General features: G+C 36.4%; 8 protein-coding genes and 1 pseudogene across 13 annotated transcripts; 4 read left to right on the top strand and 5 right to left on the bottom strand.

The window, feature by feature from the left end:
* Window positions 2,011-3,076, bottom strand: LOC104784394 (annotated as a pseudogene).
* LOC104782912 (cysteine synthase, chloroplastic/chromoplastic) lies at window positions 5,235-8,304 on the bottom strand. Its single transcript, XM_010507977.2, has 10 exons — window positions 7,921-8,304; window positions 7,644-7,753; window positions 7,502-7,559; window positions 7,094-7,357; window positions 6,697-6,834; window positions 6,518-6,569; window positions 6,354-6,433; window positions 6,131-6,190; window positions 5,918-5,998; window positions 5,235-5,491 (listed from the first exon to the last, which is right to left on the bottom strand). The coding sequence occupies exons 1-10, from the start codon at window positions 8,170-8,172 to the stop codon at window positions 5,399-5,401; spliced, it is 1,188 nt and encodes a 395-aa protein (XP_010506279.1). The 5' UTR covers window positions 8,173-8,304; the 3' UTR covers window positions 5,235-5,398.
* LOC104782911 (molybdopterin synthase catalytic subunit-like) lies at window positions 8,445-9,740 on the top strand. Of its 3 annotated transcripts, none has more exons than XM_010507973.2 (2): window positions 8,445-8,550; window positions 8,943-9,740. In XM_010507973.2, exon 2 carries the CDS (start codon window positions 9,053-9,055, stop codon window positions 9,608-9,610), a length of 558 nt encoding a protein of 185 aa, XP_010506275.1. In that variant the 5' UTR covers window positions 8,445-8,550; window positions 8,943-9,052; the 3' UTR covers window positions 9,611-9,740. The 3 variants fall into 3 exon arrangements, with proteins under 3 accessions (XP_010506275.1, XP_010506276.1, XP_010506277.1); XM_010507974.2 differs by lacking the exon at window positions 8,445-8,550 and adding an exon at window positions 8,567-8,680; XM_010507975.2 differs by lacking the exon at window positions 8,445-8,550 and adding an exon at window positions 8,749-8,835.
* Window positions 9,625-12,089, bottom strand: LOC104782910 (U5 small nuclear ribonucleoprotein 40 kDa protein-like). 2 transcript variants are annotated; one of them, XM_010507972.2, is made up of 2 exons: window positions 11,949-12,089; window positions 9,625-10,835 (listed from the first exon to the last, which is right to left on the bottom strand). In XM_010507972.2, exon 2 carries the CDS (start codon window positions 10,798-10,800, stop codon window positions 9,769-9,771), a length of 1,032 nt encoding a protein of 343 aa, XP_010506274.1. In that variant the 5' UTR covers window positions 10,801-10,835; window positions 11,949-12,089; the 3' UTR covers window positions 9,625-9,768. The 2 variants fall into 2 exon arrangements, with proteins under 2 accessions (XP_010506274.1, XP_019100610.1); XM_019245065.1 differs by lacking the exon at window positions 11,949-12,089 and adding an exon at window positions 11,167-11,271 and having other exon boundaries at window positions 9,625-10,718.
* Window positions 12,337-12,778, bottom strand: LOC104782913. Its single transcript, XM_019245066.1, has one exon. It carries the CDS (start codon window positions 12,758-12,760, stop codon window positions 12,566-12,568), a length of 195 nt encoding a protein of 64 aa, XP_019100611.1. The 5' UTR covers window positions 12,761-12,778; the 3' UTR covers window positions 12,337-12,565.
* On the top strand, window positions 14,972-17,597 carry LOC104782914 (mitogen-activated protein kinase 6). The gene is made up of 6 exons (XM_010507978.2): window positions 14,972-15,381; window positions 15,638-15,767; window positions 16,176-16,313; window positions 16,399-16,731; window positions 16,823-17,003; window positions 17,136-17,597. The coding sequence occupies exons 1-6, from the start codon at window positions 15,149-15,151 to the stop codon at window positions 17,312-17,314; spliced, it is 1,194 nt and encodes a 397-aa protein (XP_010506280.1). The 5' UTR covers window positions 14,972-15,148; the 3' UTR covers window positions 17,315-17,597.
* Window positions 17,741-18,867, bottom strand: LOC104782916 (pre-mRNA-splicing factor 38B-like). The gene is made up of 5 exons (XM_019245067.1): window positions 18,725-18,867; window positions 18,447-18,548; window positions 18,213-18,348; window positions 18,049-18,119; window positions 17,741-17,951 (listed from the first exon to the last, which is right to left on the bottom strand). The coding sequence occupies exons 2-5, from the start codon at window positions 18,546-18,548 to the stop codon at window positions 17,814-17,816; spliced, it is 447 nt and encodes a 148-aa protein (XP_019100612.1). The 5' UTR covers window positions 18,725-18,867; the 3' UTR covers window positions 17,741-17,813.
* On the top strand, window positions 21,752-25,173 carry LOC104782917 (formin-like protein 2). Its single transcript, XM_010507979.2, has 4 exons — window positions 21,752-23,398; window positions 23,499-23,698; window positions 23,914-24,164; window positions 24,241-25,173. Exons 1-4 carry the CDS (start codon window positions 21,924-21,926, stop codon window positions 25,057-25,059), a joined length of 2,745 nt encoding a protein of 914 aa, XP_010506281.1. The 5' UTR covers window positions 21,752-21,923; the 3' UTR covers window positions 25,060-25,173.
* Window positions 25,749-27,366, top strand: LOC104782918 (sm-like protein LSM36B). Of its 3 annotated transcripts, none has more exons than XM_010507980.1 (4): window positions 25,749-25,851; window positions 26,172-26,303; window positions 27,090-27,203; window positions 27,301-27,366. In XM_010507980.1, exons 2-4 carry the CDS (start codon window positions 26,189-26,191, stop codon window positions 27,345-27,347), a joined length of 276 nt encoding a protein of 91 aa, XP_010506282.1. In that variant the 5' UTR covers window positions 25,749-25,851; window positions 26,172-26,188; the 3' UTR covers window positions 27,348-27,366. The 3 variants fall into 3 exon arrangements, with proteins under 3 accessions (XP_010506282.1, XP_019100613.1, XP_019100614.1); XM_019245068.1 differs by having other exon boundaries at window positions 26,176-26,303; XM_019245069.1 differs by having other exon boundaries at window positions 26,181-26,303.

A 27,366-nucleotide genomic window follows, 5' to 3' on the forward strand; every position in this document is an offset into this window, starting at 1 on the left:
TTTTTTTTTAAAGTGAATAGTTTTGGTTTTAGGTTCAAGGGTTTATGTTCTAGGATTTAAAATTTAGAATTAAAGGGTTTTGTACTTATTTGGTCTATGTTGTGTTATGGATAATATGCTATGGATAAAGATCTAACCAAATTTATGTATGTATATTTTGTATGAATAAACACAAGTAACTATCTATTAACAATACTGCAATTGATTATCCACTTATAATTGAACAAATGTTCAACGACTGATGGATACTGTATAATCTAAAAATTCATAAAAAATATAGCAATATGTATCTTAAAATGTAGAAAATATATAATCATAACATATTTTATATAAATAAATAGAAAATTTGTTTTATGATAACAAATAAATATATTTTACTTTGTTAAAGTGTTAACAACAAAAAAGAAGAGAAAAAGAAAGAAAAAAAGGAGAGAAAGAGAGGTAAGTTGTTAGTAAAGGCAAAAATGTAAAAAGAAAGTGGACACATAAGCAAAAAACTTGGGAAAGTATAACATAAGTGGAAAGTGGGTTTTTGTGACAATACTTTAAGAAAAAGTGGGTGTGAGTGTCATTTTCCCTTAAACATACTACTGATATCGTATCGTCATATTTGAAACTAAAATATATTATACCTTTTGATTTTGCCTGAGATTTTCTCAATTTGAGTGTTCTTTTAGCTGAATGAAACGTTTTTTTAATGTGTTTGTGTGTGTACTCTTGGACATTGATGCAGTAGGAACATTCAACATGTGTCACGCAGCACTAAAGTATCTTAATAAAGGAGAGGCTCATCAAGTGGTGGTGGTTAGATTATGAACATAATTCATGTTTTTTAAGTGCTACTTTGCACTACACGGCTTCTTGGTAGCACCAAATTCATGTTTCTGTTGCCAAGATACTTTCTTTGTATGGTTAAATCAATAAGTGTGTCTTGAATTTTGGTTAGGAAATCAAGAACTGAGTATTAGGAACAATGATCATAAGTTTTGTTTATAGTGTCTTTTGTTTAGATTGTGTGTCAAGTATTACTTTTACACAAGTCTTGGACTGTCAAAATTAATATGCATGGTCTAAGTTTCTAACTTTTCAGATTTGCATTTTTTCTATTATAAATATAGTTGGATCCCATATTTTGGATCCAACCATCGGAGATTCGGAGATGCTATTAAGTTGCCAATTTTCCAATTTTTGGTTTTTGCCATGTGTTTTAATTATTTCATTATATGAGCATCATAATTGTTGTCTACTGGTTTTAAGATACCATAACAATGGTATATATTGGCAAAGGGCAAATAGCCAAATATATATACCACTTAATATTAGTTTAAATTATCCTTCATCAGAGGTACGAGTTATTTTTTTTTATGATGTTATAAAAATGCAAGTGAGTACGTTGTATGATATTTTTACCATGCCTGTGCTTGTAAATTATATGTAACAAGCGTGAATCAGTCCGTAAAGCATCTCAGCTTCTGACTCGATCAATTCATTCAGGCTTCAGTTCCTCTGTAAACAACTCTACCCTTACCAACCCAATCCATATCAAACATTCAAGACAGGACATTATCGTAAAAGGGAAATCATATTGGTTTCACTGCTATCCCTAAATACAGTCTCTATGATGCCTAGCTAGACAGTACTAAAATTGAGTGACCGAAATGATTTAACTTACAAAGACAAGATTCTACAACAACTTCAAATCAAGAGCGTAGTCATAGCTAGTACGGAACAAGACTGCTGAGTCTACACAAGTTAAAGTCATCATGAAAAAATTGAAAATGTAATCATCATCTCCAATAATCAATTTCACAAAAGATTTTGTCATTTATAGATTTCATTTTAAATTAAAAGACATGGAGCACATATATAACTGTATAAAATTAAGACATTTGCTTCATTAGAGTAGCTACTAGCTTTTAATTTAAGATAAAACTCAAACAGCAACTTGAACTAGGCTACTATTGGAGACTTGCACAAGAATTTGCTTGGTCGAATACATGCCAATCGAGTTCACGCACAAATGAAAAGGCGCCCCAACTTGGAGAATATTCCATCTTTGAGTTTAGGCGTACGACCAAAGGGCTTGACATGATAACCATCGGAGAACTCATGAGGCATTTGATACTCAAGTGACCGATTGTTAGTGCTTCTGGCTAGACGATGATCAGATGATTGGTAGAGCCTCATCTTGTCTTCGAACTTGGGCTTATGAGCGATGGACTTGACATGATAACCATCAGAGATCTCATGATGAGGCATTTGATATTCACGCGTCCCATTATGTTTGACTGTGGCTTAAGGATGATCATATGATTGGTAGCGAGTGGGTTGGTCGTCGTCGTCATCATCCGTGACTTCGGTGACTTTGTAGTTGCTTCCGAGGGGTGCGTCATTGATCCTTGTAATGGGACACACATAAATGCCGATGGAAGCCAGATTGCCAGAGTAGTCAAAAGACCCAAAGAAACCACCAAACTCACGACGATCATGAATCCCCACATCAATTTTCCTCTTATATTCGTCTTGCATATCTATCGATGATGAAAATCTATCACAATACGGCCCGTGTTTCCTCTGATTAGTGTGGATATTCAAAGACGTTATCCCAAGGCAATCAATTGCACTCAACCCGGTCACATACTCATCGGAATTTAGTCTCACCTGTATATTGCATGCATAAATTTTATTTAACGTGCATGGTCGTCAGGGAACAAGTACAAAAACAAACTATACATTGTAAACAACAATGTCAATTACAGAAACAAAAAAAAATTAGATTACACTATATAGACAACAATTATCATAAGAAAAAAAAAACATGAAGACATATTCTAACAAAACTTACTATGTTGTAGGATTCACCTTTCTCGGACGAACCGTACTTTTAAGACATGACATCATGACCTCCGTTTTGACAATACTTAAACTGAATACTATTTATGCCTTTTTCGTTGAAGGCATGATATATAAACGAGATCATGTTGCCTCCCTTCTCGTTCCAATTCCGATATGAATTATAAGAACGTTTTGACCCAATTGGTCCGACTTTGAACATCTTCTTGTTACGGGATTTCATTCCGAATTATATATATATATGGCAGTCAAAAGAATTGAGCTCGGAGTACTCTTTGCTTAAATTTTTCTTGTGAGGGAAGATCTATACTTATACAGACCAAGAAAAGCTTTACATACATAATCTCTCTAAGAGAACTTCCTTAATCTATATGTAAATCAACTTCAAAACAGTAAATTTTACTAAATTCAAAAGACCAAAAATGTGAAACTAAATATTATCCTCGCTTGCAATATATAGTTTACCTATTTAGAGCTACATTCATTTAAGGATACTATTTAGAGTTTTTTTAACTACCAAGTCAAGATGCCGATTTTCCAAAATAAAGATTTATTTTCCTTCCGTCTCTAGAATTCGTGAGCCAAAAAAAATATTGTCTTGGCTTATTAGAGGAACACTAAATATAGTAACAAATGACGCATTATCTTAGGGAGTATAGTAATGTGACTCGTGACTTCGATTTAACAAAAACAAATAATTAATAAAGGCAGAAATGGGAAAAGTTTATTACTTATGAGTTGAGATATAGAAAGATGGAACAAAGACATTGCTCAAATAAAGCTACTTTATTCACGAAGATAAAACTCAAAATGCAACATAAACTAGGCCACAAGGTGTTTCTTGGTCAATTGTTTTCGCGTTTAACAACCATGTCGGGACTCAAATACATACCACCAAACTCACGTCGATCAGATATTGCCCGATCAATTACTATTTTGGAATCAGTTGGATAATTACCGCTTGATCTTCCAATCAAATAATCACCGCGGTTAGTACGAAATGTCAAAATATTCCTCTATTATCCTTTGCTAATACTCCACTCAATTTTATTGATCTGTGTTCGGTTTATTGTTTTTAATATTATTCTTGCTTTACTTACATAAGTAAAAATAAAAAAGAAGCAAATCATAAGTAAAATAGAAACAAAACATTAGTAAAATATTTAAAGACTTTATTGTTAGGATTGTTATATATATATTATTATATCTGCTGTCTTGTAGTATTAAAAGACTTTATTATATTAGCTGCGACATTTTTTTTTCCTGATAATCTGTTTTTATTTTCTAATATTAATTACTGATACTAGTAGTCTCTAGTAGACTTTATTATACCTTTTTTTTTGTTTTTTGCTCTATCTCCATACATAATCATGTTGGAATCAATTGGAATTTACATTTACATTTACAAAAAAAAGGTTTAGATAGAACCTTTATATATAAATAAAATTGTCCTTACCAAAAAAAAATATATAAATAAAATTGTTATTGTGCCAAGTCAATAACAATACTTCAATAAGATAAATAAAAGCCGGATTGGAAACCGATATACATACTTCAAGTGTTTTCTTGATTTTGGATCATAATATGCACAAGTCAATAAGATAAATAAACCATAAAGTCTACTATCAAGTTCCCTAATAACTAAAACAACTCATCCAGAATAACCCATAGAAAACACAACTCATCCAATCCTCATTATTATTATTAAAACAACACGTAAAAGTTTCATAAATGAATCTGTGAGGAAGATCCAAGAAAACGAAAACCAGTTGCACACTTTAATAAGGGATCTGAAGGATGAGAGAAGCAGATCCTTGACTGCAAAAAATAACGCTAAACTTTTAAGTTTTTTTAAATATCACAACATTTTCCATAAATTTTTTCCTCAATTTGTAACGCCATCAATTGGAACCGGAACGATTAAGCCACAACTATATTTGTTGTACTTGGTGGTGGTTTAATTAAGAATTAAGATGATGTTTTGTTTAAAAGACTTTGTAATATATTATTATGAATTAAGATGATGTCTTGTAATATTTAAAGACTTTGTGATATATTATTATGGATTAATTATAGTAATGAGCGTTATTTCCCAGAATCTTATAGATTTAGCATTTATTGTCCATTCAAACAAAAAAAACAATATTACCCTAGCCTAAACGCTCAACTCTATTTTGGAACCACTTAGATATATAATTGTATATATCTAACGGTTAGTTCGAAAATGTCAAATTTCTGATGCCTCTATCACCCTTTTCTAGTACTCCACTAAATCCTGTTACAAATTCGTCTTGATTCAGTCTCAACTGCGACTAAACTTCATCGCTGCGTTGCACATTACTTTCAATAGACATTTTATATTACTTTCAATAGACATTTTAAATTTTCGAACCTCTTATGCCTTTATTAATAACCACCAAATTGCGTTGCACATTGCAAATATACACTAGACGTAGATATCTCTGCAGAGACGTCTATTAGGAGAAACAAGGAGCAATAAATCAAAGAAGAGGTTGCTTGTTTGTCAAGAAATTACAGAAGAAACTCAAAGCTCAGGCTGCATCTTCTCACACTCTTCTCGAATCGACTGGAAAAGCTGGGTCGAGAGGTAACGTTCCCCGAAGCTCGGGAACACAACCTAAAAACCAAGATGTATATATCAACTCACAGATCAAATTTTTAACATACATATGATGATGACTCGCTTACATTTGTTACTCCATACTAGCTTAAAACGGTTTCATTGGGATTCCCTGCTTTGGGCTATAATAATTGAATAATAAGCTCCACGAGCTCTTTTGTTCTGGTGACTAATCAGGGTTTGGAGATGATGGCAACGCAAGTGTTCATCAGACGTATAGAGGATAAGGTTCATGATTAATTAACTTAAGAACTGTTTTGTCTATTATAATCCGGTGGTTGGTCATAGATACAGGACTAGGGTTTGGTGAGGGAGATGTGATATAGAAATCTTTCTGATTAAAAGACTAATTAACCAATTCCTATCACCTACCTCCACTAAGAAAATATGATGAAATACACAGATGAAACATTGAGAACTTACAGCTATAAGTTTCCCAGCATTTTCAGGTCTCTTTGCAACCTGGATTGCAGCAGCAGCTGCTGCTCCAGAAGATATACCAACCTGAAAAATGTTATAAATAGTTCACTAATCATCACAGATTTCTCATATGCATTCACATTCGTTTAATATCTCCCATAAAGACTTGTTCCCACTGAGAAATAAGTCAAAACAGAAATACAAAAATAGACTAACCAACAAGCCTTCCTGGAGGGCTAGTTGCTTCGCAGTTTCAATTGCTTCCTCACTGGAAATCTGATCAGAAGCAAGGAAACAGGTGACGTTTGGATCGTACTCTTTCATGCTCAGGCCATTTATATTTTGTATGTCAACGGATAAGTTAAACAGGAAAACAGTGTCTTGCTGAAAGTGAACAAGATGACTATATAATTTAGAGAACCAAACCAACAGATCATACCGCTATGTACTCATCTACAATAGTCAGATCCAAATTCTTGGGTACAAATCCAGCTCCTATTCCTTGGATTTTGTGAGGTCCTGCATTTTCAAATACAAGTTAAAGAAACGTAGAGTTATAGAATTACATGTCTGAGAAACAAGGAAACGAAATCACTGTCTTACCGGGTTTTCCACCAGAGAGTATAGCACTCTCCGTGGGTTCTACACCAATGACCTGGTACACGTAAACATTAACTAATTAAAAATAACTTTTAATACTTGATTGAACAACCTATCTCTGATTACAGAGGCTATGTATTTCCAGCTGAGATGCTACAAGCCCCATTGCTATTAGAATGTACCTTAAATTCGGGTTTTCTTTCTTTGATAAATCGACCAACACCAGTGACAGTTCCACCAGTGCCAATTCCAGCAACCAATATATCCACTTTGCCTCTAGTATCTTCCCAAATCTCAGGACCAGTCGTCTCATAATGAATCTGCAAATTCTTTATTTTAATACACTAGCAGATACTTGCAGCTTAAATAAGTGGAACCAGAGAGTTTAACAGATTATCATGGTGATTCAATACTAAATGTCGTAGAAAATATACAAAAATCTTGATACCAGACGAGTTTCTATATTTTCCTTAACTAAGCCTTTCACATTCTCCTCTTATGGTTCAAAACTAGAGGTAAGACTAGCTCATGATTCATGTCACACGTGGAAACATCATGAGAAGATAAGTAATTACAAACCTTGGGATTGGCAGGGTTGTCAAATTGTTGTAGCATGTAGGAGTTGGGAGTGTTCTTCAAAATTTCTTCAGCCTTTTGAATTGCTCCGGTCATACCTTTCGCAGGTTCAGTTAACACAAGTTCGGCTCCAAATGCCCTCAAAAGAACACGTCTTTCCAAACTCATGGATGCGGGCATTGTCAAAATAAGTTTATAGCCTTTTGAAGCAGCAATGAACGCAAGGCCAATCCCTGTGTTTCCACTTGTCGATTCCACAAGAACACTCTAAAAACGTGTAACAAGAAAAGAAAAAGTCAGAGGGCTTGACACACTAAGACTAATAAACTTGATACACTACAACATCTACCGTAGGTGAGTACTCATTCTAACTTCTTAACAACAAGAAAGATCAAATCCATTATCAAATACCTTTCCAGGTGTTATAAGTCCCTTTTCTTCAGCATCAGTAATCATACTATACCCAATCCTGAAAATCACCATAGCAACAAAAGCTCAACATAGATACAATATGTAAAGATAGCAACCCAAAATCAAATCGGTAAGTCAATACCTATCCTTCACACTACAACAGGGTTCCATAATCTCAAGCTTAGCAGCAACACTTGCAACACAACCCTTGACTATATTGTTCAAGTAAACCATTGGAGTCTTCCCAATAAGCTAAATCAATTTCAGGAAAATAAGATTAAACAACGAAATCAAAAGTCAAAAAAAGGAGATAAAAAAAAGAAGTCAAATTCACAATCCTAAAGGCTCAGTTGTTTCTCAATTTAGCTTTCCCTCTCTATCTCTATTCAGATATAATCAAAAAAAACACCAATTCAAACCTGAGCAGCATTCTCGGCAATATTGAGCCCTTCAACACCAGCTTCGGGCTTAACGGACACAGCCTTGCACACAACATCGCCACACCTCCGGCTCTGTCTCTTGAGCGTGAGAGCAGCCGAGGAAACATCGGAAGAAGTAGCCGCCTTTCTAGTGGATAAGGAGACAGAAGAGAGCTCAGGCGAATATTTGAAAGGTCGGTGGCGAGAAGTCAACGGGTTAAGAAGAAAAGCAGAGGAAGATGTCGCCGCCATGATTTGATCTTTTGCTTCAGTGTATCTTCCTCACTTTCTCGATATTGTACACAGAGGAGAGAAGGTGAGAGAGAGAGAGAAGGTGAAAACTTGAAGACACTGATTAGATCGCACTGTTGCTCCCAAACGACATCGCTTTTGTAGAATTAAAAAAAAAAGTCAATCAATTTGGCATCTTTTTTTACTGGATTTTATCTTTTTCTTTGAATGGTAAAACAGAGCATCTGGAGAAAAGAAACAAACTTTGAGATAAAAATTCTGAAAAGGTTTGTTTTTTTTGGTTTTAAACAATCTCACCAACCTACTAGTCTGATAAGGAGGTGAATATAGAGCACATGTTCATCTTCATCATCATGCAGCCCTACCAAGCTCTCAAAGGTCAAATCAAATCTTTCTAAATCTTTTTTTCTTTTTTTTTTTCTTTGCCTTCTTTTAATTTCTCAGTAGCTGTTAAAGTTATTACGAACTTTTCGAAACAGAGAAAAGTATCAATTTTTAGTGTCGAAAGGTACTTGTCGTTATCTCTGTGTTTCTATGATTCTATCCATTCGATCCTCAATCTAGAAAAACTCGAACCCAGATTGGAATTTAGGCGAGTTTTTGTGCGTTTGTTGCTTTGTCGTTCGATCATATTGACCAATTCGGCGGTTTCTTCTTCCCTGAGTATCATTTGCTCTGTTTGCCTTTGACTAAGCAAATTGTCTGTTTGATTTACTTTTCGATGATAGGTAATGAGATTGTCATAGTTGTTTTGTTTGCTCTAATTGCAGATTAGAATTTGCGGTTGGATCATCTGTTAAGCTCGGTTTACTCTTCCTGGAACATCGATTGTACTGAGGTAGTTTACTCATCTGGAGGTTTCTGTAATATTGGGTCAAAGATGTCTGCAGAGGAGAATAACCTTATCGAGATCTTGGAAGTAGGTCACAAAGTCGACGTTGTCAAGTACATTGATTATGTCAGTGCCCCTCAAGCTGGTGCTATAGCTACGTTCTCAGGCACTACAAGAGACATGTTCGAGGGCAAGACAGTGTTGGAGCTATGGTATGAAGCATATGTGCCAATGGCAACACGATGCCTCAGCTCGATCTGTACGACCGCTAGATCAACTTGGGACATTCACAAGATTGCAGTTGCTCACCGTCTGGGACCAGTTCCTGTGGGAGAAACCAGTGTGTTCATCGCGGTCTCATCCGTTCACCGTGCAGATGGTTTAGATGCTTGCAAGTTCTTGATTGACGAGTTGAAGGCAACGGTTCCGATTTGGAAGAAAGAGGTTTACACTAATGGAGAGATTTGGAAGGAGAATTCTGAGTTTATGGAGAAAAGATTGGAGCTTGCAGAGAGAAGAGACAGCTTAGTGAAGAAACCTGTGACTGAAGAACACAAAAGAGGTTGCTGTGGAAGTAAAGTTAGAGTAGAAGAAGATGAAGCATAAAGAATTACAGGACATAACAAATCTTCTTCTTGATTACTTGTAGCAAAAGAGCAATGTTTCGTTTTTTTCTCTTAATAAACAAAATGTCTTAAAGCACATTGTTGAATCTAAAGACTTCATATTCAAATGAGTCGCAAAGGTCTCTCAGCTTTAAAACTTCAGATCTCTCCCAAGTAGATGTTTTTATCACTACTGCAAGATCCAATGATAGGCTCGGTTGGGTGGAAAACACACTCATTGACAGAGCCAGTATGGCCGGGGAGCTTATACAGAATACGCCGACTTGTTGTGTCCCATATATGAACCATACGGTCAGCACTACCAGCAGTGACTTTGGTACCATCAGGTGACCATGAACATTTCAGTAGGTTCTTCTCAAAGTTGTGTTGATGCCCATCAAAGATCTTTACACATCGGTTCTGTGGAGCATAAGGACGCATGTCCCACACGCAGAGCTTGTTGTCCATTCCATTGGTGAGAAGGTAGGAACCGTCTGGACTTAGGCTCATACCTGTGATTGTATCTTCATGGCCCTCAAGTGTCATTGTGGCTTCACCTTTTCGCAAGTCCCAAACTTTAACATCATTGTCTACACCACCAGTGAAAATCTTATCAGCTGCATCAGAGAAACTGACGGCTGTGATTTGGTATTTATCAGGAAAAGTTTGTATGGCTCCTCTTTGACGCATGTCCCAAAGCTTGGCAGTTCCATCGTCAGATCCACTGATGATAAGCGGTGGTCCTCTACGTGTGGGACAGCAAGAATTCACAAACGAAGAATGTTCAGCCATCTTCTTGATTTGCTTCCCAGTTTCAACATCCCATGCTCTCACAGTTTTATCCGGACTGGCTGATACAATCTGAGAGCCATCACTGGTCCAATGAAGATCAAGGATGGCGTTCTTGTGACCTTTCAAAACCATGAAGTTTTTGCAGTCCCCGTGAACTCTCCAGAGGAAGATTTCCCTATCATGGGATCCAGATGCAATCAGAGTTCCAGCTGGATTGAACTTCATGGTATAGACAGCACTTGGATGCCCACTTAGCAACATGATAGGTGCCTCCAAGCTCGATGTCCGGTTCTTGCCAATGGGACCAGGTCCTTGAGGAGCATTGTGTGGGACAGTAGACCATTCCATAGGCCTAGGACCTGACAAAGCGTTTTCATTCTCTCTTGGCATGATCTCCATCTTAGCCTCCTTTTCACTGTAAACCGAGTTATAACCTGCCATGAGAAAAAGGAATTAGTATATTGATTAGATTATATCAACATTCACACAGAGCTTTACAGAAATCAAATTTTCAAGCCATTACTCAATACTGCATTCAAAAAATCAAAATATTAAACACCAAGAAGAATAAAGAAACCTGCACATCCCAAGTAAAGCTTACAAAAGCAACATTAGAATACTGTCTCATTACTAGAGTTAACTTGGAAACGACTTTCAACAGTTTCAAGATTTTTTCGCTTTTCTAAGATAATGACACCGTAACTTGTATCTGAGATACACACGCTTCTATTATCAAGCCCCAAGNAATGGGACCAGGTCCTTGAGGAGCATTGTGTGGGACAGTAGACCATTCCATCGGCCTAGGACCTGACAAAGCGTTTTCATTCTCTCTTGGCATGATCTCCATCTTAGCCTCCTTTTCACTGTAAACCGAGTTATAACCTGAATGCCATGAGAAAAAGATATTAGTAGATTGATAAGATTATATCAACATTCACACAGAGCTTTACAGATATTGCATCCGAAAATCAAAATACTAAACACTAAGAAGAATAAAGAAACCTGCACATCTCAAGTAAATCTAACAAAAGCAACATGGTGCAATAATATATGCTCTTTGAATTAGAATACTGTCTCGTTACTAGAGTTAAACTTGGAAACGACTGTCAACAGTTTCAAGATTTTTTCGCTTTTCCTATACAAATAAGGACACCCTAACTTGTATCTGAGATACACACGCTTCTATTATCACGCCGCAGGGGAATAAACACAGATCATAAAGAAATCAAAAATCTCTCTAAAGCTTGAGGTTTTTGCACAAGAGACTAAAAAGGACTACACGCCAGGTTACAGAGATCTCACAGATCAATTTTGACATATGTAGCTCTATTACATCAAATAGAATCGGAGAAACAACTATAAATCTCCGATTCGTCAAACACGAAACAAAAATTCCTAACCCCAGCTCCAATTACATATAAGACAGTGAAGAGATGAAGAAGAAAAAAGCTCAGTAGAAACCAAAATATTCAGCAGAAGACTTCACAGGACGAAATTGCTTAATAGAAACCCTAACATCGTTCATTACAGAGAAAGAAACAACGTACCGAAGTCGAAGGTAGGCGAGCGAGAGAGAGAGAGAGAGGCACGAATCGCTTGGTGTCGTTTGCAAAGTTACCGGAACCCTAAAACCCAGGGAGAAGAGCTCGCGAGAAAGAGCAAGTGAGAGATTCAGAAAAAGTTAAGGAGAAGAAGCCTGTATTTCTATTTCGATCTGGTTAATTTGCAAAATACTGATAAGACCTTTATATTTTTTAATTAACGTCAGATTGAAACCTATACTATTATTTTTATCAAAAACAACCCATTATTACCTTCATAGTTCATCTTTTGAGCCAGAGACAAAGTGGGTAACGTAACTTTTCCAACTCTTTTTGATTGATTTTTTTACGGAGCAACAGGCTTTTTATGTATAGCCAAACCTTATAGCAAACATGTAGGTACAAGATTATGATAAAGCTGAGAACTTAATACAATAATGTCAAGAACATTAAAACCATGTCCTGATTCAGAATTCTCTTGTTTAAAACACTGTATTAGGGATCGGACTGAGACTCAAACACATATACCAGTCTGACGAACGAGACAAACTCGTGAAGTAAAGAACTTGGAAGACAAAGACAAACAACAACGGGTTTGGTTGGACATATCAAGCCGGTGAGGATTAGACAACCTTGGTGTCGGTCTCAACCGGTTTTTGGCCTTCGAACTTGTCAATAGCCACCTGAAGTTCGTCCGTGCCGCCAACAGCCCTCATTGTGTAGAAGTATACCCCAAAAACAAAAGCCGTTAATCTACCCGCTACAACCGTGTTCTTGCTTTTTGGACCAAGGTAACTAAAACCTGGAAATCCCGCCATTGTTTTTAAAGTCTTTAAACCTGGAACATTCAAGAATGTGTAAAAAACTGTCACATGTTACAGAAGAGACCCAAGTATGAGAAAGTCTTAGTTCAATCTTCACAATCACAGTTTCATAAATAGTAGGGTGAGTAACAAGAGAGAACTCTGAAGCATGTATATAACAACTCCTTTTAACATTCCACAAGTGAGACTATAGAAGCTCTGAGGCATCGTAGAACACTGACATGTATCGTTCACATACTGAAAACAGAAAGATCTAAATCGATTGAATATAAAGACCCTTCCAATTGTTAATGCTCATCCTAAGAACTACAACGCCAAGATAAAGTGACAGTGCTCTAAGCACAACAAAATCAAAGATGAGTAACATCATGGTGTCAAGATTGTTAAACATTACAGCAAAACAGAACTCTTCTTTTGCATTATAATGGAGACTGGATAGACAATTCAATCAGCTGCTCACCAGGTGCATCAGTCTAAACACATTTGTTCACAAGCTTACAACAATCGACGCAAATCAGATGCTTTTTTAGCTTCCAATTAATCATCAACCACAGTCAAAATCAAAATTAACGCAGAAATAAAGGCATTATAGACTCTAATTCTACATCTACAAATCCAAAGCTACCATCTTTTGATCCCAACCGATAAAAGTTCTCAAACCAGATCAAGATGCCAAAAATGAAACCAGAGCAGAATCTATCAACCAAAAAAAAACTGGATCTTTTAAACAAATGAGACCAAAGGATCACAAAATTAAAATGGAAACGAACCTGATGCTTTACGTTTTCGCAGATAACTCGAAAAATCCGATAGAGATACAGAAAGCTGATCTTTTTTTTTGGCTTCCACAGAGAATGCGACAGAAGCCTAACCTTTCCCTATATAGGTGACAACTGGTTCGGTGACGCGCTCGGTGTCGTGGCCACTTGCCTATCTATCGAAACCCTAAACCCAAGTAAATGAATGAGCTCGCGTGAAAGAGGGATCGATGCAGAAACCAAGCCGTCTCGAGTTCGAACCCAACTCTAACACAGTAGAAAAAGATATTTATTTTCTGAAAAATATTTGATTAGATCCTTGTATTTTTGGAATACTTTCAAATTGAACCATCATATTTTTTATCACCAAAATGGCCCCACAGCCAATGTTTTGACCTCAATCACACTATAGGTACAATTTTTTCAATCTATTCTTCAATCTTTCGAAGAAATCATATTCCAATAACTTAATATATGATGCTTGATTAGCAAAAAAAACAATATGTGTTGTTCCGATTAGATCAGAGTTTTGATAAATTTAATTAATATATTTTTGTATTTAATATTTGTACTAGTCTTTTAAGCTACCTAAAATGATCGCAAAATTAATAAATGGTACTTGATAATTAATAAATTTAAAAAATTTTAGGTTACTAAAATGATCGCAAAATTAAAATACAACCAAACAAAATAGTATCAATGATGATAATAGTTACAACATATTCCAATAACTTAATATATGGTACTTGATTAGCAAACAAATGTATTGTTCCAATTAGATCGCAGTTTCGATGAATTTAATTAATATATTTCTGTATTTAATATTTTTATGTGTCTTTCAAGCTAAGTAAAATTTATAAATTTTGAGGTTACTAAAATGATCGCAAAATTAAAGTACAACCAAACAAAATAATATCAATGATGATAATAGTTACATTTATTTATGATTTGTTTTCATCCAACATTTACTTAACGATCTTTGATGTAACCAAAACCATCACAAAATTAAAGTACAATCGAACAAAATTACATCAATGATAATAGTTACATTAATTTGTGATTCTCTTCACCCAACATTTACTTAACAATCTTTCAAATAACGAAAACAATCGCAAAATTAAAGTACAACCGAACAAAATGATATCAATAGTAATTCTTAATGATACTAGCATTAAAAAACCTTGTTAATGAAAAGATTATCATAATTATTAAAACCAAAGAATTTGTAGAAACAAGGAAGTCAATGAATGATAGTGTGTATGCTACTTATAAGTATTGGTCAATCTCAAAACTCAAAAAGAATTTTTAACAAGTGTTAAATCATAAGGAAGGATCAAAGTTTGACGTTTTAAACAGTAAGCTTTGCTAACACATTTGTAAACCCATTAATAGATCCGTACGTACGTATATAACACACGCGAGAGAGAGCACATGACTTTCACTTCCTCCCTCTCAGATCTGTTTTGACCCCCCCCAAACCAAAAGAATATCAATTTTTCTCCTTTCATTCATTCTCTCATTCATATTTCATTCACTCACCCCCAAATTTAAAAAAAAAAAAAATTAATTTACCTCTTCCTCCTCGATCCACACCAACCTCAAAAAGCTTTCATCTTTACCGGTCATGGAAGGCGGTTCAAATCAACCGGCGGCTGATACAGAGATGACGGAAGCTCCTGTTGGTGTTTCCGCCGCGGCTCCTTCTCCTCAGATGCCTGGGATTGAGAATATCCCGGCGACTCTTAGCCATGGTGGTATGTTTATCCAGTATAACATATTTGGAAACATCTTCGAGGTCACCGCCAAGTATAAGCCTCCGATCATGCCTATTGGCAAGGGTGCTTATGGCATCGTTTGGTAATTTCATTTTCTCCGATTCTTGTTTTCAATTTTCGTTTTTTTTTTTGGCTTTTTTAATTGAATAAAGAAAAAAAGATATGATTTTTTTTTTGTTTTTGTGGATTGGGTTTGGTAAAGTTGCCTACTTTTTTTCTTTTTTGATCCGAAATTTGTGAAATTGATTGATGGGTGTCGTAACGTTTTTGAGCTTTAATATGGATTGGGGTCTGGTATTTAATGAAAGATTTATCCTTTTTTTGTGTGATTTTTGCAGTTCGGCTATGAACTCTGAAACTAATGAGAGCGTTGCAATCAAGAAAATTGCTAACGCTTTCGACAATAAGATTGATGCAAAGAGGACTCTCCGTGAGATCAAGCTGCTTCGTCACATGGATCATGAAAATGTCAGTTTTTTTGCTTTTAAACTAAGAGTCATCTGTTTGTTTATAGCCTTATTGTAGAGAGCATAATAGGATTGTAGATTCTTATACACTTGAAACATGGTAACCACTAGTTTAATTCAAATTTGTTTAGGTAAATTAGCTGTGCAAAATCTTGTATAGGTGTTTTGAAGCTGGTGGTTGCTCACATAACATTTAGATTTAAGGGAATATACATGAATGTTGATAGTATTGTGCGTGCATTCTTTTGTGGTTTGATTTGGATGGTTTATCCCTTATATGGTAGTATGATCTTTTCTATCTGTTCTGGAAATCGAATCGCAAACTATAAGCGTTTTTCCATGTTGGCGTTTGCTACGTGTAAACCATTTGTGATTAATGAAACAATTACCATCTTTTTCTTAAAATCAGATTGTTGCAATCAGAGACATAATCCCACCACCGTTAAGAAACGCTTTCAACGATGTTTACATCGCGTATGAGCTAATGGACACTGATCTCCATCAAATCATACGGTCTAATCAAGCATTATCCGAAGAACATTGCCAGGTTTTGAGTTTTTGAGATTGTTTTTGTTAACCTATAACTCGACTTGAAAACCTGAACTAACTCCCTTTTTTTTCTCTATGTGCAGTATTTTCTTTACCAGATCCTCCGTGGCTTGAAATACATTCATTCCGCAAATGTGCTTCACAGGGATTTGAAACCAAGTAATCTCCTCCTGAACGCAAACTGCGACCTAAAAATCTGCGATTTTGGACTAGCTCGAGTCACTTCCGAGAGTGATTTCATGACTGAATATGTTGTCACGAGATGGTACCGTGCACCAGAGCTGCTCTTAAACTCTTCTGATTATACTGCAGCTATCGATGTTTGGTCTGTAGGCTGTATTTTCATGGAGTTAATGGACCGTAAGCCACTCTTCCCTGGACGGGATCATGTCCATCAGCTTCGCTTGCTCATGGAGGTAAAGTAGTAACCCTTCTTTGACCACAAAAAACAAAAGCCTCGATGTTTTACACTTAGAAACTTATTGAGACAAATTTCTTTTTTTGCAGCTCATAGGAACTCCATCAGAAGAAGAGCTTGAGTTCTTGAACGAAAACGCAAAGCGATACATCAGACAACTTCCACCGTATCCTCGCCAATCCATTACTGATAAGTTCCCAACAGTGCATCCTTTAGCTATAGACCTTATCGAGAAGATGTTAACATTTGATCCTAGACGGAGAATCACTGGTCAGTCCCAAAAACTTCTATACCATTTTTAACTTCCAAAATAACTGGAATTATCTAGTGAAGAAATAGTAAGGAGTTGATAGTTATTCAAGAGTTAGTAGTGATCACCTCTTCTTGATTTCTTGATTTCAGTTTTAGACGCACTGGCACATCCATACCTGAACTCGTTGCACGACATAAGCGATGAGCCAGAGTGTACGTCACCTTTCAACTTTGATTTTGAAAACCACGCACTCTCAGAGGAGCAGATGAAGGAACTCATATACCGTGAGGCGCTTGCTTTCAATCCAGAATATCATCAAATAGTTTGAAGAGATGAAGATGAGACATGGGTTTGGTTTAATTTGGTCTGGACAACATTCTTGAAAGGAGGAGGAAAGATCATTGTTTGTCTTTTGTGTATACTTGTGAAAGATGTTTGAAGGGGATGGGGCTCAAACTTTTTTTCTCTTCAGTCTTTTGGATAATTTCTTCTTTTCTTTTTCCTTTTCCGTATTTGTAATTTGCCCTCATTTTGTTGTTGCAGCTATTTAAGACTTAAATTGTCTCAGAAATAGTTTTCATGTGTTATGATAGCCCACCTTTATTAGTCTCTACATGTTATGCCAATATTCTCAACTTTCTTGTTCTATAAACCATACGGCTACTCATACATCATCAAAAGAACTCTTAACTATTGCAGGAAGATGAGAATAGTACATATTTGCTGAACACAAATCTCAAGTCTTTGCAATGTATTCAACTCTTAAGACTGCCAAAGAATTTCGATAGCGGTACAGGACCACCATCATCCTCATCTTTACTTCGGCTTCAATGTATGCCTCTAGATTTGTGTTTCCTCTCCCTTTTTGATATTTTAGAACTTGACCTTGATTTCCTAGATTCCTCTTCGCCACTACTTGATGATTCAGAAGATGAGCTTGAGTCAGATGATCGCCTTCTCGAATGCTGCATTTTTAAAAAAACATGTTAACAGAAGCTACGCTACAAGCCAACAACATTATAGGAATTGTTCAGACTAAACTCGATGCAATTTTTTAAGCACCTTTCTCTTTTTGCTTCTCTTTCTCTTTGTATCTCTTTCCTTTCTATCTGTGAGATCTCTCTTCTTCTTATCTGTAAGATCATAGAGCATATCAGAGAAGTTAGACGCAAATTGGAGATCGTCTGACATAGAGAAAGCAAAGACTCAATTTCTTGTATGTAAACCTTTTCTGGAATTATCTGTAGAATAGTTCCTTCCCTTAGAGAGCTTCAGTGCCCTTTCAGCATCCAGCTGAGCTCTATACTCACGCATCAGTTTATCAGTATCTGCTTCAAGTTCCCCCTTTTTCAATTCTTCTTCCTATAAGAGACGGTCACATAAGTATATAAAATGAAAATCATTTTCTTATCTGTCATAAACACAACGCAAACCTTTAATATAAGAAGAACACTATATACCTTTTGCTTCTTCTTATACTCTTCCCAAGTAATTGTCTGAGTAGTCTTGAGACTGGCCAAACGAGCAGCATGCCACTCTGGTGTATGAAATGAACCATCCATCTGCGACTCGCCTCATCAGAAATGTTTTGGTAACAAGAAATAACCCATAAAACAAAACGTGATTTTCTAGCGTTTTGTTGTTCAGATTGATTTAGCGTTATCTTTTCTTATGACATATCTTTGGTCATGCAGTGATTATGAAGCTTAAGACATATATAGTAAAGAGGTTTATATACCTCGATCTTAATCCTCCGGAAGTTAGACGGAAAGCTCCATGCACAATTGGTTGGCTCAAATGAAATGGTGATGGATCAAGGTCTAAAGAGAGCAATGTATGTGGTCTCGATGGACTTTTACATACATGATCATGAAGGCTTGGTTAATTAAGTAGATTGGTCCTCGTTCCATTCCACTTTAAGGATATTAATAAGGGTCTCTTTGATCGCATTTTAAAAGACTTTTTCAAGATAGCAATAAAGAGGCTGATAGGATCGATAGTCAAAGAATGCATTTCTAAAAGAAGTGTGTACTAAGGTTCTATTGCATTGTGCTGGATTGGTTAGAATTGTATGTTATGGCTGATAAGTCTATGTTGTTCTTAAATACTGGAGACTGGAGTTATAGCTGACAAGTAGGTGTTGATCGGAAAAGCAAAAAAAAAAAACAATAACGGGCATTATAGTTTAGTTTATTAATGGGCCTAAAGATACATGAGGTCACAAGCTTATTATACAAATGCCAAATTTTACGTATAAACATAAGATTTCTTAGTTTTTTTAAGGTAGATAGATTTCTTTTAAAAAAGGAACTACAATCATTTTCTCGTGAATTATTCAAGTGAAATTGAGAAAAAAAACTAGATGAAGCAAAATATTGGAGCACTTGGCTTTGCCTTTGGCTTTCTTATTTTTTGCAACTTTTTCTCCTTTTTTTTATCATACTTTTATATTCCAACAAAAATCCAATCCTATGCAAAAGATTTGGCCTTTCACGTCGTTTGGAGCACGATCCACTCTAAAAAAGGGTACATTTTCTCACATATATACCCTCAAAAGGTTGCTTGTTTATATATGTATTCAAAAGCATACATCTATATATATCTCACTTTGCCTTCAAAATAATTTGAAAATTTCTCGCTTTCAAATCACTGACAATAATAATAAGCTCCCTTTTACTTTCTTCTGTAGTTTCAAAACGTTAATACTTTATACTATTATATTTTTTTGTCAACTTTATTTTTTATTTTCCGTACATAAATCATATATTTCTCTCCAAAGTTGTTCTCATTAAAAATATACTCCTATAACATAAAAAAAAAAAAAAAAATCACGTTTGAAATGATGCACAACAATCATATTTGAACACAATAAATAGTGATAGAGATAATTCATAATTCATTTGTACAGTTAGGTTTGTATGATAGAGATTAATGGACCTTAGGTAACAGTAACATCGTAATTTAAATAGGGGAAACCGGAAACAGGAGATAGCCGGTTGAAGAAGAGGGTTGACAAAGAGACGAAGAAGACTGACACGTGTCTATAAAGAAACAAAGTGGGGTGACTCACTGAAACGTTCTGGATTTGCGTGATTCACGGGTTCACAGTAAAAAAAAAAAGACTTCGTCGTGTAGCTCTCTATCTCTGTATACGCTCTTCTGTACTCAGTTTTTGTTGCTCCCTAGCTCGGACTATTTATATTTCTCACCGACGATTCTTTCCTACGTCGTCGTTTTTGGTTCGCTTGTATCACATAAATTGTTTATACTTTAATCTTACCCTGAAGATGATAAACAATAGTTTAATTGTGTGGTCAGTGAAACCTTTTTTCAACAGAGGGAATGTTTTGCACCCCCACCTTTATAGATGCTTATTGATTAAGGTAATCGAAAGAACGTAATTAAACTATTTGGAGTATAATAGTTGATACTTTTATTGACCAAAAAAACCTAAGAATGTAATTCAAATTGTAGTCCCTTAATTGTTGTATAAAATAAAGTAAGAGGTAAAGTTTAAAAACAAATTAATAAATAAAGGAAATGAAAAGTGAAATTTCTAAGAGACAGGAGAGAATCTTTGGAGAAGTGGGAAAATTATGCATATCCCAACACTTTTTTGTTACTTGCAAATTTGTAATTATATACATTGCCAGTGTACAGTGTCTACTTTTTTTTTTTCCAATATCAAAACTAGCTAAAATGTTTCCAATATATGTATTTGAGGCGCAGTTAAAGTTCAAATAATTTCGATTAATGTTTTTGTTATCACAATCTTTATTTTTATATGTTTACGTACGTTAGGATATTCAACAATAGGTCATGGGTGGACAATAAATTTCAGATTAATACCGCCGACCAAATAAATCCATTGGCCATCTTTTTTATTGTCACGATGTATATCAATCGGCTCTGCGACATTGAATTTGTATTCATTGCATTAAACCGAAGCTAACATTTCGGTTGAAGTGTAATCAGTAATACTACTAGAATGCGCAAATGCAGTAACTAGACTTCTCTTCATTATGCAAAAACGTATCTTTGTTTGTCTCAATATATTCGGTTTCTTTATTATTACATAAACAATGTGGTTGTCTTCGAACGCTATTCAGTACAGTACACACTCCAAAAAGATTTTGAGGAGCCATTCAATTTTCACCATTTCAATATTACAATAACAACAAGAAGAGGAAGAAACTACTATAACATGTTTAACTAATCAAGGTAGTGAAGTAGTCACAATCAAGATCTTTAAAATCTTACTAGTAGGAAGTACTAATAATTAACAGAAAAAAGTATACTAATCACGTCATAATCGTGAAACAAACTAGTATTGTTTCTAATTGAAAGAAAATCAAAAGTTGGGAAAAGATGTCCACCGCTATTAATTATTACACCAATCATGCATTACTACTATCGAAAATCGATATTTCTGCTAACAATTGGTCCAACACAACACCATATCATTTACTTATTTTTATTTTATTTTTGTTTTGAAACAAATTAATGATTCGAAATTAAATGTTTGATTATTAAATAATTCGATTTTATAGATACAAAAATTTAAAGCTATTTTTTATTTTTATTTTTGATCAAAAAATTTAAAGCTATTTTTGGATAAGATAAAACGTGGAAATAAATAAACCATTTCTCAATTTAAAAATCAAATAAATATTTTAAGTAATTACACCTATATGCTACTGATTACTATTCCCTCCAATTTCTGTCCTCGTAAAGACCAATTTTTTTTTTATTTTTTATTTTTCTAGTGATACACAGTGGGCTAATAGTGTATCTCTCTTTCTCTTTCTTCAACGACCAAACCAAGCGCTTCTTCAACACTAGTCTTTTTTTTCTTCTCCAATGTCAGATTTTGAATGCCACAACAACAACAAGCTTTAGAACTAGTTGTGTGTGTTTTTGGGTGAAAAACGTAAGAAATGACTAAACTACCCTTCTGTTTCATCTTTGCCGTTCTCTGCTTCTTCTCTTCGTCCTCCACGGCCGATCAGCGTCTCCACTCTCGTCACTTACTTCATCAACCCTTTTTCCCAGTCATAACCGCCGCTCCACCGCCGTATCAACAACCCTCTTCTTCCCAACCTCCGTCTCCTTCCCCACACGCGCATCACCACCATCACAAGAAACAACCAGCGGTGCCGCCACCGCCACCCCACGAGAAACATGTTTTCTCATCCGTCGCAAACCCTCCTCCTCCTCCTCCGCCGTCTCCGCCGCATCGTAACCCTTTTTTCCCTTCTTCAGACCCTGCTTCTACCGCCTCTCATCCTCCTCCCGCACCTCCTCCGCCGGCCTCATTACCTACTTTTCCCGCCAACATCTCTTCTCTCCTCTTCCCAACTCATCAGAACCCTTCCAAACGTCACAGCAACCACTACATCTCCAAGCTCGTCACCATAACCGCCTCGGCCATCTCCGCCGCGGCTCTCCTCTCTCTATTCGCCGTCATTATCATCTTCATCCGCCGAACTCGCCATCGCCGCCGGTCTTCCCCTGCAGACGACACCAAATCCACAAGATCGGACGCTCTTCAGCTCTTCAACGCCTCTCCTTCCGACGGCTCTCTGAAACACAAACAACATCAACAACCACCCAAGTACACTTCTTCCCACACTTCCTCCGAGTTTCTCTACTTGGGTACTCTAGTAAACTCTCGAAGCGGTGGTTTAGATCAGCAAAAATCTCCCATCTCCCTCTCCGGCGGAGTCACCGGCGTACTGGAACTACCTCCTCCAGCTTCGTCGTCTTCCTCTTCATCTTACTCACAGTACCAAAAGCTAGGCTCGCCGGAGCTTCGTCCTCTTCCTCCTTTACCAAAGCTTCCATCTTTCACTCCGACTTACAAAAGCACTGAACAGTTAAACCCTAAAAGACAAGACTTTGATGGAGACGACAACGAAAACGATGAGTTTTACTCTCCTAGAGGATCTTCAGGGCGTAAGCAGAGCCCGACACGTGTCTGGGCTAGTATAATGAAGGACTCTGATGTTGATCAGATTGGCCACAGGAGTATCAACGGCTCCGGTTCGAACTCGTGTTCGCCAGCTAACTCAGCTTCTCCGGGGACAAGCTTGAAACCTAAGTCGATAAGTCCTCCTCTGTCGCGGCACAGTCAGAACAGCTCAAACGACGGCGTTCCCAAGCGGCCTTGTCCAAAGAGGCCACCTCCTCCTCCTCCTCCTCCCCCGTCACAACTCTTGGAGATTCCGTCTACCGTGTCGCTCTCGTCTCCTATTCCGGCTACTATGCCGCTCTCGCCTCCTAGTGGAGATTCTGATCCTGAGAAAAAAGAGGAGACTTTGAAACCAAAGTTGAAGCCTTTACACTGGGACAAAGTTAGAGCAAGCTCGAGCCATGCTATGGTGTGGGATCAAATCAAATCAAACTCATTTCAGTAAGACATAACTGAATTCTTGAATATTAAGGGCAATTAGTACTCTTCTTTAGTTCTTTTGCATACATGACTAAGATATGATTCTTTTGTGTGTTTACAGAGTGAATGAAGAAATGATAGAGACATTGTTTAAGGTGAATGATCCAAGTTCAAGAACAAGAGAAGCCGTTGTTGTTCAATCAGGGAATCAGGAGAATCAGGAGAATCAGTTTCTTGATCCAAGAAAATCCCACAACATTGCAATTTTGCTGAGAGCTCTTAATGTAACTGCAGATGAAGTATGTGAAGCTCTTGTAGAAGGTAAATAATTCACAATCTGTTGTAGCTTATGCTGTAGTTTCCATGTTGAATTTTGAAATTTGCATAGACTAATCACTCACTCACACTCACTGCTACATTCCTTTGGTTTTGATGATTTCCTCAAATTGGTTTGAGATTATTGAAGCATGACTTGTCTGACTTGGTTTTTTTTATGGGAAAAAAGATGTTGAATCACTTTCTTGTTAATGAATCAGGCAACTCGGATACGCTTGGACCCGAGCTTCTTGAGTGCTTGCTTAAGATGGCTCCTACAAAAGAAGAAGAGGACAAGCTTAAGGAGCTTAAAGACGATGATGGATCTCCTTCCAAGATAGGACCTGCAGAGAAATTCCTCAAAGCATTGTTGACCATTCCTTTCGCCTTCAGAAGAATCGATGCAATGCTTTACATAGTCAACTTCGAATCAGAAACCGAGTACCTTAAAAGATCCTTTGACACTCTCGAGGTAAAACTCTACTTGTCCTCTTAAGTGTATTTGTGCTGAAAACAGAACATTCATATGCATTTTCTCAAACTCTCAGGCTGCTTGTGGTGAGTTAAAGAACACGCGGATGTTCTTGAAGCTTTTGGAAGCAGTGCTCAAGACCGGGAACCGGATGAATATAGGAACCAATAGAGGTGATGCGCATGCTTTCAAGCTCGACACACTCTTAAAACTGGTAGATATCAAAGGCGCGGATGGGAAAACCACTTTACTGCATTTCGTGGTTCAAGAGATCATTAAATTTGAAGGAGCTCGGGTTCCTTTTACTCCTACTCAAAGCCATATAGGCAATAACATGGCTGAGCAATCTGCATTCCAAGACGACCTAGAGCTCAAGAAGCTAGGGTTGCAAGTAGTTTCAGGTCTCAGCTCTCAGTTGATAAACGTCAAGAAAGCAGCTGCAATGGATTCAAACTCCCTAATTAACGAAACAGCAGAAATCGCCAGAGGAATAACCAAAGTCAAGGAAGTCATCGCGGAGCTGAAGAAAGAAACCGGTGTAGAGAGACTCTTGGAGTCGATGAACACGTTCTTGAACAAAGCTGAGAAAGAGATCACAGAGATACAATCTCATGGAGACAATGTCATGAAGATGGTGAAAGAAGTAACAGAGTATTTCCACGGGAACTCTGAAAGTCACTCTTTTCGCATATTCGCTGTGGTCAGAGACTTTCTGACGATTCTTGATCAAGTGTGCAAAGAAGTTGGTCGTGTAAACGAGAGAACAGTGTATGGATCCGTGCCACGACATTCGCTTTCGAACCAGACCACCACGCCTCTGTTTCCGTTGGTTGACAATAACAACTCACAGCTTAGTCCCTCGGGTTCTATAGACAACGAGGATGGCTCGTTTTAATAGAAAAATGTTGGGTTTGGTTCGGTGTGTATGCTAATGTGTTGGTTTCATTTGCTTACGCACTCAAGAAACATGTTACATATAATATATATATATATATTATATTTTTATGGATAGGCGAATTTATATGGAAGATTTAATAGATTTTGGAAGATTGTTGGCAAGTTGCTATCATTTCAACAAGCTCTGTACGTTCGTTTCAGTCCTCTGTTGAATTATTTATGTCACGTGTACATGTAATTTATTGAACCCAGCTAGATACAACTGAAATAAAAAGTATCCTTCTCCAAGCTAATATAGTATATACCCAAAATCTTGTTATTTTTTGAAGAATCATCTGCATAAAGTGTTAAAAGAAATAAGTATAACTATTTGCACTACTTTACTTGAAAAGTTGTTCTCCTAAACCAATTTGAAAATTCACTTTTCCACAATTAAAATTGATTAAAAAGAATTATAGTGTCTCACATAATGAAGTACCATGCAAGTTTAATCACTTTTAGGCCCTTTAGGTCAAAAATGTTGTCTTTTGCGGACCACTCATAAAGTAAAAAGACTGTTTAAAAAAAATTAAAAATTGGTACAAATTAAAAAGTATAAAATTTATTTTAATTTTCTTAATTTATTTTTTATTATTATTTTTTAAAAAGACAATAATTTTTTTTTTTATTAATATTTTGTGTGTTTACTTTTTGTTGACTAGTAGCAAATTCTCTCTCTTCGACTTCTTGATCGGAAACCTAAAAGTCACTTCTTTAGCTACGCCGTTTGCAGTTTGATCGCCGACTCGAGGTTCGTTGTTCATTGTTTCCCCATACTCGTCTATTGCTGCATTCTATTTCGAAATTTTTTGTCTTTCGAAGTGATTCGCGGCTCTCTCTTCCCTGAATTAGTCGAAGTTTAGGGTTTTAGGGTCATTGTGTAATCGTTGATATGCTACGAGTTTACGAATCAAAGATGATTCATTTTTCTCTAGGGCTTTGTGTAATTTGATTGATTTATTGATTTCGAATTGCTGACACCAAAGTTGTTGCTTAAATTTGTTGGCTTTGTGGGGAAAAAAAAAACGTTCTTGCTTGATTTGGATCTAATTTGTTGTTGATTGTGGTAAGTAAGCAAAGAAAAGAAGATGAGTGGAATTGGAGAGAAAGCTTCTGGAACAACTAAGACACCTGCTGATTTCTTGAAGTCGATCCGTGGTAGACCAGTTGTTGTCAAGCTCAACTCTGGTGTTGATTACCGAGGTTGGTCTCTCTGTGTTCTGCATTTACTTTTTATGCTCTGTGTTCTATCTTATAGTTTGCTTCTGGTTTTGGTGGTTATACTATTGCACTTTGGGTTAGATAACTCAACGCCTTTCTTTTTCGCCATGTTAATGAAACTTGCTTAGAGAAGGATGACCCTTTCTTATTCTGTGAATTGCTTGATTTGAAAGGTGCATCTCTGAAGTTTTATTTTAGTTCAGCTTGTTTAGAATGAGTTTTGTTATCATTAAATCAGGATAGTTTCCTAATCTTGTCTCCAAGAAAGTGAAGAAACTGTGTTTGAGACATGCTCGTTAGATTTTGAGAGTGGTATTAAATTTAGATGACAGCTTTGTGAACCTCAGAGAGTTTCTCGCGTTAGATGTATAATTCATTTCTCTAGATGATAGACCCAAATTTGGTTGTTTTTGTCCTTTCCGAGCTAGTGTTTCCTCCTTTCCTTGTCGTTTTGATAAGTATCTTCATATATATTCTGTGATGCATTTACACATGTGATAGAATGTGGATTTTCACTTTGCAAAAAAAATCTAGCCTTGGAGCATATATCACTTGCAATATAAGGACAAGACCTTGGTCTCTTTTTGAACTGGCGTATAAGACTAGGAGAACTTGTAGCTTGGATTTTTTTGTTTGTTTTTGTCCTCATAAAAAGCCAGACTATTTATCTCTCCTTCATGTTATTAAGCAAATTTAACAGAGCTTCTCAGTCACACTTGAAAACAACTACACACGACACTGACACTTTTTCTCTTGTCTTGTTTGCAGGCATTCTTACTTGTCTTGATGGGTATATGAACATAGCTATGGAGCAAACAGAAGAGTACGTAAATGGCCAGCTAAAGAACAAATATGGCGATGCTTTTATCCGTGGAAACAACGGTAAATTTCAAATCACATCCGTCATCATTCTTCACATCGCTTCACTTTGTTTTTGCGATTTATGTATCTGAAAATTTTGCTGTATGTTGGCCAACAGTTCTTTACATCAGCACAACGCAAGGGAATTTGGCAGATGGAGCCTAGCTCTCTCTTTCATCACCAT

The sequence above is a fragment of the Camelina sativa genome, chromosome 4, assembly GCF_000633955.1.
Source record: "Camelina sativa cultivar DH55 chromosome 4, Cs, whole genome shotgun sequence".
In the NCBI taxonomy this organism is placed as follows: domain Eukaryota; kingdom Viridiplantae; phylum Streptophyta; class Magnoliopsida; order Brassicales; family Brassicaceae; genus Camelina; species Camelina sativa.